The sequence below is a fragment of the Arachis stenosperma genome, chromosome 10 (genome assembly GCF_014773155.1).
Source record: "Arachis stenosperma cultivar V10309 chromosome 10, arast.V10309.gnm1.PFL2, whole genome shotgun sequence".
In the NCBI taxonomy this organism is placed as follows: domain Eukaryota; kingdom Viridiplantae; phylum Streptophyta; class Magnoliopsida; order Fabales; family Fabaceae; genus Arachis; species Arachis stenosperma.
Genome location: NC_080386.1, coordinates 71,527,652 through 71,538,465, shown reverse-complemented (window position 1 = coordinate 71,538,465; position 10,814 = coordinate 71,527,652). Strand labels below are relative to the sequence as shown.

The 10,814-nt window shown below is 35.0% G+C and overlaps 1 protein-coding gene and 2 non-coding genes across 3 annotated transcripts; 2 read left to right on the top strand and 1 right to left on the bottom strand.

Annotated features, from left to right (window-relative positions):
- Positions 1-370: 370 nt before the first annotated feature.
- LOC130957217 (30S ribosomal protein S13, chloroplastic-like) lies at positions 371-10,568 on the bottom strand. Its single transcript, XM_057884088.1, has 4 exons — positions 10,464-10,568; positions 6,219-6,224; positions 531-755; positions 371-451 (listed from the first exon to the last, which is right to left on the bottom strand). The coding sequence occupies exons 1-4, from the start codon at positions 10,566-10,568 to the stop codon at positions 371-373; spliced, it is 417 nt and encodes a 138-aa protein (XP_057740071.1).
- Positions 2,616-2,719, top strand: LOC130958564 (small nucleolar RNA R71). The gene has a single exon (XR_009077677.1). It is a non-coding gene; the product is annotated as a small nucleolar RNA R71 (small nucleolar RNA).
- On the top strand, positions 6,472-6,575 carry LOC130958563 (small nucleolar RNA R71). Its single transcript, XR_009077676.1, has one exon. It is a non-coding gene; the product is annotated as a small nucleolar RNA R71 (small nucleolar RNA).
- Positions 10,569-10,814: the final 246 nt, after the last annotated feature.

Genomic DNA, 10,814 nt, shown 5'->3' with positions numbered 1-10,814 from the left:
CATAAAGCAGAGTTTGTTACATAGAGAAAGCATATATATAAGAAGAAATAGGAAATGTAAAAGCATATATACTCCTACTACTGCATGTGGACGGTACTTTTAATGTGAAACAGATGAAAACACATAATCGGTGGTGTTCTTAATTAAGTAATATCCACACAGAAATTAAAATTTCACTTATTAATCAAGATCCATATTATGTATAGTTATGAGCAGTGAAATTAAGTAAAGGTGATATTGGATCAGAGAGAGGGAGAATGAAGAGGTACAAACCAGGGATTGCTGGAATATTCGAAGAGCTTGCCTTTGGCAGAGAAGATGATGAGTGCGACTTCGGCATCGCATAGCACTGAGATTTCGTTTACCTTCTTCAGCAAACGTATCTATCTACATATCCTCTGTAACATTGAATCTCCTTCAATCTCCTTATATTCAGCGCATTAAACCTCCTCTGAGAAAATCAATAAACACATCAATAAAGTAAACTTTCTTCTTAATTAATTGAATGGTCTAAGCGAAAGGAAACTAACCAAATTGCCTTCAATGACGTATTTGGAGACTTCATCTCTAAGAGTGATGAGATCCTCTTCGCTGAGATCCTTAGTGACCTTGTTGTCCATGCTTATATCGCAGAGAATCTTGTGAGCTTTGCTCCTTCCAATTCCATGGATGTACTGTAGCGAGAACTCGATTCTCTTGTTGTTCGGAATCTCCACTCCGCCAACTCGAGCGCACTCTATGCTTAACTCTCTCACCTGAGCACACAAATTTTTGGTTTTATGATTTTATGATTTTTTTTGGATTTTCTTTTATATTTTTCGAAAAACATATAGGAAAAAGAAAGTAATGAATTCAAAGTCCTCAATCAAAATCCTGTGAATTAGCCATGGCTTAATAGCCAGCCAAGCTAAAACATGTTATATGAAACTCTAGGATTCATTCTTGAAAACTCTGAAAATTTTTTAAAACAAGTGATAAATTTTGAAAAATATTTTTGAAAACTTTTTGAAAAGAAAATAAAAAAGAAAATTACCTAATTTGAGCAACAAGATGAACCGTCAGTTGTCCATACTCGAACAATCCCCGACAACGGCGCCAAAAACTTGGTGCACGAAATTATGATCATCAACAATGGCGCCAAAAACTTGGTAGCGCTCTCAATGTGAATCACACTTAGTCACAACTCCGCACAACTAACCAGCAAGTGCACTGGGTCATCCAAGTAATACCTTACGTGAGTAAGGGTCGATCCCACGGAGATTGTTGGTATGAAGCAAGCTATGGTCATCTTGTAAATCTCAGTCAGGCAGATAATAAATGGTGAGAGAGTTTTCGAATATTAATAATAAATAAATAGAAAATAAAGATAGAGTTACTCATGTAATTCAATGGTGGAAATTTCAGATAACTGTATGGAGATGCTTGTCCCTGTTGGATCTCTGCTTTCCTAATGCCTTCCTTCAATCCTTCTTATTCCTTTCCATGGCAAGCTGTATGTAGGGCATCACCGTTGTTAATGGCTACATTCCATCCTCAAAGTGAAAATGGTCTAAATGCTCTGTCACAGCACGGCTAATCATCTGTCGGTTCTCGATCATGTTGGAATAGAATCCCTTGATTCTTTTGCATTTGTCATCACGCCCAACAATCGCGAGTTTGAAGCTCGTCACAGTCATTCAATCCCGGAATCCTACTGGGAATACCATAGACAAGGTTAGACTTTCCGGATTCCCATGAATGTCGCCATCAATTCTAGCTTATACCACGAAGATTCTGATTAAGGAATCCAAGAGATATGCGCCCGGTCTAAGGTAGAACGAAAGTGGTTGTCAGTCACGCGTTCATAGGTGAGAATGATGATGAGTGTCACGGATCATCACATTCATCATGTTGAAGTGCAACGAATATCTTAGAATAAGGATAAGTCGAATTGAATAGAAAATAGTAGTAATTGCATTAAAACTCGAGGTACAGCAGAGCTCCACACCCTTAATCTATGGTGTGTAGAAACTCCACCGTTGAAAATACATAAGTGATGAAGGTTCAGGCATGGCTGAATGGCCAGCCCCCAAACGTGATCAAAAGATTGAAAAATACAATCCAAATACGAGATGTCTAATACAAAGGTAAAAAGTTCTATTTATACTAAACTAGCTACTAGGGTTTACAGAAGTAAGTAATTGATGCATAAATCCACTTCCGGGGCCCACTTGGTGTGTGCTTGGGCTGAGCTTAATCTTTACACGAGCTGAGGCTTATCTTGGAGTTGAACGCCAAGTTGTAACATGTTTTTGGCGTTCAACTATGGTTCGTGACGTGTTTCTGGCGTTTCAGAAATTATGTTGACTTGCTGAGTCAACACTTTGTTCTGAGCCAATATGGCATTCAGAGCATCAATTTAAAGAACTCCCTTCCTCTGAGGCATCCCATTATTCACGGAATTCCTCTCAGAAGTGTACATGAATTGGTTATTTGCAACCATGTCAATAAGTTCCTGAGCTTCTGCAGGCGTTTTCTTTAGGTGAATGGATCCACCTGCAAAATGGTTCAGTGACATCTTAGAGAACTCAGATAGACCATAATAGAATATATCTATCATGGTTTATTCTGAAAACATGTCAGAAGGACATCTTTTGGTCATCTGTTTGTATCTTTCCCAAGCTTCATAGAGGGATTCACCATCTTTTTGTTTAAATGTCTGAACATCCACTCTAAGCTTGCTCAGCTTTTGAGGAGGAAAGAACTTAGCCAAGAAGGCCATGACCAACTTATCCCAGGAATCCAGGCTATCTTTAGGTTGAGAGTCCAACCATGTTCTAGCTCTGTCTCTTACAGCAAAAGGGAAAAGCATGAGCTTGTAGACTTCAGGATCTACTCCATTAGTCTTAACAGTCTCACAGATCTGCAAGAACTCAGTTAAGAACTGGTAAGGATCTTCTGATGGAAGTCCATGAAACTTGCAGTTCTGTTGCATTAGAGCAACTAATTGAGGTTTCAGCTCAAAATTGTTTGCTCCTATGGCAGGAATTGAGATGCTTCTTCCATCAAACTTGGACGTAGGTGTGGTATAATCACCAAGCATCCTTCTTGCATTATTGTTGTTAGGTTCGGCTACCATCTCCTTTTCTTGTTCGAAAATTTTAGCAAGGTTGTCTCTGGATTGTTGTAATTTAGCTTCTCTTAGTTTCCTCTTCAGAGTCCTTTCAGGTTCTGGATCAGCTTCAACAAGAATGCCTTTTTCCTTGTTCCTGCTCATATGAAAGAGAAGAGAATAGAAAAATAAGAGGAATCCTCTATGTCACAGTAAAGAAGTTCCTTATTGTTAGTAGAAGAAGAAAGGGAATAAGAGTGAAGAAGAATGAATAGTCTGAATAAAGGGTAAAGGTAGGGACAGTGATTTGAGATGAAGAGAGGTGAAGAGAAGTGTTAGTAAATAAATAAATAAATAGAATAAGATGAGAGAAAGAAATTTTCGAAAATAAATTTTGAAAAGGAGTTAGTGATTTTCGAAAATTAAGATAAGAAATAAAATTAAAATTTAAAATAATTAATTAAATTAAGAATAATTTTTGAAAAAGGGAGAGATATTTTCGAAAATTAGAGAGGGAGAAGTAGTTAGGTGGTTTTGAAAAAGATAAGAAACAAACAAAAAGTCAAATAGTTAGTTAAAAAAGATTTGAAAATCAAATTTGAAAAGATAAGAAGATAAGAAGTTAGAAGAGATATTTTAAAATCAAATTTTTGAAAAAGATAAAATTTTGAAAAAGATATGATATAAAAGATAGGTTAAGATAGATTTAATTTTTAAAATTAAAATTAATTACTTAACTAACAAGAAACTAAAAGATAAGATTCTAGAATTTAAAGATTGTATCTTTCTTAACAAGAAAGTAACAATTTCAAATTTTTGAATCAATCACATTAATTGTTAGCATAATTTTCGAAAATAAAGATAAAACTAAGAAAAATATTTTTGAAAAATATTTTTAAAAAATTACATTTTCGAAAATTAAATAAAATAAAAGAAAAAGATTTGATTTTTTTGAAAAAAATTTAATAAGATAAGATTTTTTTAAATTTGAAAATTTGACTTGGCTTACAAAAAACAACTAATTTTAAAAATTTTTGACTAAGTCAACCCAATTTTTCGAAATTTTGAGAGAAAAAAGGAAAAGATATTTTTTATTTTTGAATTTTTAATTATGAAAGAAAAAAAACATAAAAATGACTCACAACATGAAAATTATGAATCAAAACACATGATGCATGCAAGAACACTATATATGTCAAGATGAACACTAAGAACACTTTGAAGATCATGATGAACATCAAGAACATATTTTTGAAAAATTTTTTATGCAAAGAAGACATGCAAGACACCAAACTTAGAAATCTTTAATGCTTAGAAAATATGAATACAAAGATGCACATGAAAAACAACAAAAGACACAAAACAAGAAAACATCAATATCAAACAAGAAGACTTACCAAGAACAACTTGAAGATCATGAAGAACACCATGAATGCATGAATTTTTCGGAAAAAATATGCAAGAACAATATGAATATGCAATTGACACTAAACTTAAAAATTGACTCAAGACTCTAACAAGAAATACAAAATATTTTTGGTTTTTATGATTTTATGATTTTTTTGGATTTTCTTTTATATTTTTCGAAAAACATATAGGAAAAAGAAAGTAATAAATTCAAAGTCCTCAATCAAAATCCTGTGAATTAGCCATGGCTTAATAGCCAGCCAAGCTAAAACATGTTATATGTAACTCTAGGATTCATTCTTGAAAACTCTGAAAATTTTTGAAAACAGGTGATAAATTTTGAAAAATATTTTTGAAAACTTTTTGAAAAGAAAATAAAAAAGAAAATTACCTAATCTGAGCAACAAGATGAACCGTCAGTTGTCCATACTCGAACAATCCCCGGCAACGGCGCCAAAAACTTGGTGCACGAAATTGTGATCATCAACAATGGCGCCAAAAACTTGGTAGTGCTCTCAACGTGAATCACACTTAGTCACAACTCCGCACAACTAACCAGCAAGTGCACTGGGTCGTCCAAGTAATACCTTACGTGAGTAAGGGTCGATCCCACAGAGATTGTTGGTATGAAGCAAGCTATGGTCATCTTGTAAATCTCAGTCAGGCAGATAATAAATGGTGAGAGAGTTTTCAAATATTAATAATAAATAAACAGAAAATAAAGATAGAGTTACTCATGTAATTCAATGGTGGAAATTTCAGATAAGTGTTTGGAGATGCTTGTCCCTGTTGGATCTTTGCTTTCCTACTGCCTTCCTTCAATCCTTCTCATTCCTTTCCATGGCAAGCTGTATATAGGGTATCACCGTTGTCAATGGCTACATCCCATCCTCTCAGTGAAAATGGTCCAAATGCTCTGTCACAGCACGGCTAATCATCTGTCGGTTCTCGATCATGTTGGAATAGAATCCCTTGATTCTTTTGCATTTGTCATCACGCCCAACAATCGCGAGTTTGAAGCTCGTCACAGTCATTCAATCCCAGAATCCTACTCGGAATACCACAGACAAGGTTAGACTTTCCGGATTCCCATGAATGCCGCCATCAATTCTAGCTTATACCACGAAGATTCTGATTAAGGAATCCAAGAGATATGCGCCCGGTCTAAGGTAGAACGAAAGTGGTTGTCAGTCACGCGTTCATAGGTGAGAATGATGATGAGTGTCATGGATCATCACATTCATCATGTTGAAGTGCAACGAATATCTTAGAATAAGGATAAGTCGAATTGAATAGAAAATAGTAGTAATTGCATTAAAACTCGAGGTACAGCAGAGCTCCACACCCTTAATCTATGGTGTGTAGAAACTCCACCGTTGAAAATACATAAGTGATGAAGGTTCAGGCATGGCTGAATGGCCAGCCCCCAAACGTGATCAAAAGATTGAAAAATACAATCCAAATACGAGATGTCTAATACAAAGGTAAAAAGTTCTATTTATACTAAACTAGCTACTAGGGTTTACAGAAGTAAGTAATTAATGCATAAATCCACTTCCGGGGCCCACTTGGTGTGTGCTTGGGTTGAGCTTGATCTTTACACGAGCTGAGGCTTATCTTGGAGTTGAACGCCAAGTTGTAACATGTTTTTGGCGTTCAACTATGGTTCGTGACGTGTTTCTGGCGTTTCAGAAATTATGTTGACTTGCTGAGTCAACACTTTGTTCTGAGCCAATATGGCATTCAGAGCATCAATTTAAAGAACTCCCTTCCTCTGAGGCATCCCATTATTCACGGAATTCCTCTCAGAAGTGTACATGAATTGGTTATTTGCAACCATGTCAATAAGTTCCTGAGCTTCTGCAGGCGTTTTCTTTAGGTGAATGGATCCACCTGCAAAATGGTTCAGTGACATCTTAGAGAACTCAGATAGACCATAATAGAATATATCTATCATGGTTTATTCTGAAAACATGTCAGAAGGACATCTTTTGGTCATCTGTTTGTATCTTTCCCAAGCTTCATAGAGGGATTCACCATCTTTTTGTTTAAATGTCTGAACATCCACTCTAAGCTTGCTCAGCTTTTGAGGAGGAAAGAACTTAGCCAAGAAGGCCATGACCAACTTATCCCAGGAATCCAGGCTATCTTTAGGTTGAGAGTCCAACCATGTTCTAGCTCTGTCTCTTACAGCAAAAGGGAAAAGCATGAGCTTGTAGACTTCAGGATCTACTCCATTAGTCTTAACAGTCTCACAGATCTGCAAGAACTCAGTTAAGAACTGGTAAGGATCTTCTGATGGAAGTCCATGAAACTTGCAGTTCTGTTGCATTAGAGCAACTAATTGAGGTTTCAGCTCAAAATTGTTTGCTCCTATGGCAGGAATTGAGATGCTTCTTCCATCAAACTTGGACGTAGGTGTGGTATAATCACCAAGCATCCTTCTTGCATTATTGTTGTTAGGTTCGGCTACCATCTCCTTTTCTTGTTCGAAAATTTTAGCAAGGTTGTCTCTGGATTGTTGTAATTTAGCTTCTCTTAGTTTCCTCTTCAGAGTCCTTTCAGGTTCTGGATCAGCTTCAACAAGAATGCCTTTTTCCTTGTTCCTGCTCATATGAAAGAGAAGAGAATAGAAAAATAAGAGGAATCCTCTATGTCACAGTAAAGAAGTTCCTTATTGTTAGTAGAAGAAGAAAGGGAATAAGAGTGAAGAAGAATGAATAGTCTGAATAAAGGGTAAAGGTAGGGACAGTGATTTGAGATGAAGAGAGGTGAAGAGAAGTGTTAGTAAATAAATAAATAAATAGAATAAGATGAGAGAAAGAAATTTTCGAAAATAAATTTTGAAAAGGAGTTAGTGATTTTCGAAAATTAAGATAAGAAATAAAATTAAAATTTAAAATAATTAATTAAATTAAGAATAATTTTTGAAAAAGGGAGAGATATTTTCGAAAATTAGAGAGGGAGAAGTAGTTAGGTGGTTTTGAAAAAGATAAGAAACAAACAAAAAGTCAAATAGTTAGTTAAAAAAGATTTGAAAATCAAATTTGAAAAGATAAGAAGATAAGAAGTTAGAAGAGATATTTTAAAATCAAATTTTTGAAAAAGATAAAATTTTGAAAAAGATATGATATAAAAGATAGGTTAAGATAGATTTAATTTTTAAAATTAAAATTAATTACTTAACTAACAAGAAACTAAAAGATAAGATTCTAGAATTTAAAGATTGTATCTTTCTTAACAAGAAAGTAACAATTTCAAATTTTTGAATCAATCACATTAATTGTTAGCATAATTTTCGAAAATAAAGATAAAACTAAGAAAAATATTTTTGAAAAATATTTTTAAAAAATTACATTTTCGAAAATTAAATAAAATAAAAGAAAAAGATTTGATTTTTTTGAAAAAAATTTAATAAGATAAGATTTTTTTAAATTTGAAAATTTGACTTGGCTTACAAAAAAACAACTAATTTTAAAAATTTTTGACTAAGTCAACCCAATTTTTCGAAATTTTGAGAGAAAAAAGGAAAAGATATTTTTTATTTTTGAATTTTTAATTATGAAAGAAAAAAAACATAAAAATGACTCACAACATGAAAATTATGAATCAAAACACATGATGCATGCAAGAACACTATATATGTCAAGATGAACACTAAGAACACTTTGAAGATCATGATGAACATCAAGAACATATTTTTGAAAAATTTTTTATGCAAAGAAGACATGCAAGACACCAAACTTAGAAATCTTTAATGCTTAGAAAATATGAATACAAAGATGCACATGAAAAACAACAAAAGACACAAAACAAGAAAACATCAATATCAAACAAGAAGACTTACCAAGAACAACTTGAAGATCATGAAGAACACCATGAATGCATGAATTTTTCGGAAAAAATATGCAAGAACAATATGAATATGCAATTGACACTAAACTTAAAAATTGACTCAAGACTCTAACAAGAAATACAAAATATTTTTGGTTTTTATGATTTTATGATTTTTTTGGATTTTCTTTTATATTTTTCGAAAAACATATAGGAAAAAGAAAGTAATAAATTCAAAGTCCTCAATCAAAATCCTGTGAATTAGCCATGGCTTAATAGCCAGCCAAGCTAAAACATGTTATATGTAACTCTAGGATTCATTCTTGAAAACTCTGAAAATTTTTGAAAACAGGTGATAAATTTTGAAAAATATTTTTGAAAACTTTTTGAAAAGAAAATAAAAAAGAAAATTACCTAATCTGAGCAACAAGATGAACCGTCAGTTGTCCATACTCGAACAATCCCCGGCAACGGCGCCAAAAACTTGGTGCACGAAATTGTGATCATCAACAATGGCGCCAAAAACTTGGTAGTGCTCTCAACGTGAATCACACTTAGTCACAACTCCGCACAACTAACCAGCAAGTGCACTGGGTCGTCCAAGTAATACCTTACGTGAGTAAGGGTCGATCCCACAGAGATTGTTGGTATGAAGCAAGCTATGGTCATCTTGTAAATCTCAGTCAGGCAGATAATAAATGGTGAGAGAGTTTTCAAATATTAATAATAAATAAACAGAAAATAAAGATAGAGTTACTCATGTAATTCAATGGTGGAAATTTCAGATAAGTGTTTGGAGATGCTTGTCCCTGTTGGATCTTTGCTTTCCTACTGCCTTCCTTCAATCCTTCTCATTCCTTTCCATGGCAAGCTGTATATAGGGTATCACCGTTGTCAATGGCTACATCCCATCCTCTCAGTGAAAATGGTCCAAATGCTCTGTCACAGCACGGCTAATCATCTGTCGGTTCTCGATCATGTTGGAATAGAATCCCTTGATTCTTTTGCGTTTGTCATCACGCCCAACAATCGCGAGTTTGAAGCTCGTCACAGTCATTCAATCCCAGAATCCTACTCGGAATACCACAGACAAGGTTAGACTTTCCGGATTCCCATGAATGCCGCCATCAATTCTAGCTTATACCACGAAGATTCTGATTAAGGAATCCAAGAGATATGTGCCCGGTCTAAGGTAGAACGGAAGTGGTTGTCAGTCACGCGTTCATAGGTGAGAATGATGATGAGTGTCATGGATCATCACATTCATCATGTTGAAGTGCAACGAATATCTTAGAATAAGGATAAGTCGAATTGAATAGAAAATAGTAGTAATTGCATTAAAACTCGAGGTACAGCAGAGCTCCACACCCTTAATCTATGGTGTGTAGAAACTCCACCGTTGAAAATACATAAGTGATGAAGGTTCAGGCATGGCCAAATGACCAGCCCCCAAACGTGATCAAAAGATCGAAAAATACAATCCAAAGACGAGATGTCTAATACAAAGGTAAAAAGTTCTATTTATACTAAACTAGCTACTAGGGTTTACAGAAGTAAGTAATTAATGCATAAATCCACTTCCGGGGCCCACTTGGTGTGTGCTTGGGTTGAGCTTGATCTTTACACGAGCTGAGGCTTATCTTGGAGTTGAACGCCAAGTTGTAACGTGTTTTTGGCGTTCAACTCTGGTTCGTGACGTGTTTATGGCATTTGACTCCAGAATGCAGCATGGAACTGGCATTGAGCGCCAGTTTATGTCGTCTAATCACGAATAAAGTATAGACTATTATATATTGCTGAAAAGCTCTGGATGTCTACTTTCCAACGCCGTTAAGAGCGCGCCATTTTAAGTTCTATAGCTCTAGAAAATCCATTTCGAGTTTAGGGAGGTCAAATTCCAACAACATCAGCAGTCCTTTGTTAACCTTCTTATCAGAGTTTTGCTCAGGTCCCTCAATTTCAGCCAGAAATTACCTGAAATCACAGAAAAATACACAAACTCATAGTAAAGTCCAGAAATGTGAATTTAGCATAAAAACTAATGAAAACATCCCTAAAAGTAGCTAGATTATACTAAAAACTATCTAAAAATAATGCCAAAAAACGTATAAATTATCCGCTCATCAGTTACCTTGGGAGGGTTGATAACAGGGAAATAGATGGCTCTGGAAAGAGGTATAGGGTTTGAGATTAGGGCGAGCGAGGGAGCTTTGGGCATTGCTAGCGTTTGTGCCATGCTCGAGTTGTTCTTCTTCTTTCTCTGCTGCTAGGAAAAAAAACATAACATTGATGATAATAAACTTCAGACCATCTCAAACCATAGAGAAAGAAAACACCTACCAAACCCCAAATCAAAAATAGCGAAAATACAAAGGAAACCCTAAATCAAAGAGATTAAAGATCCAGTACCAGAAAAACCATGAAATCGAGAGAATGCCTACACGAGGGGAGCGGTGGTTAAGACCTCGACCCAGCATGCTTC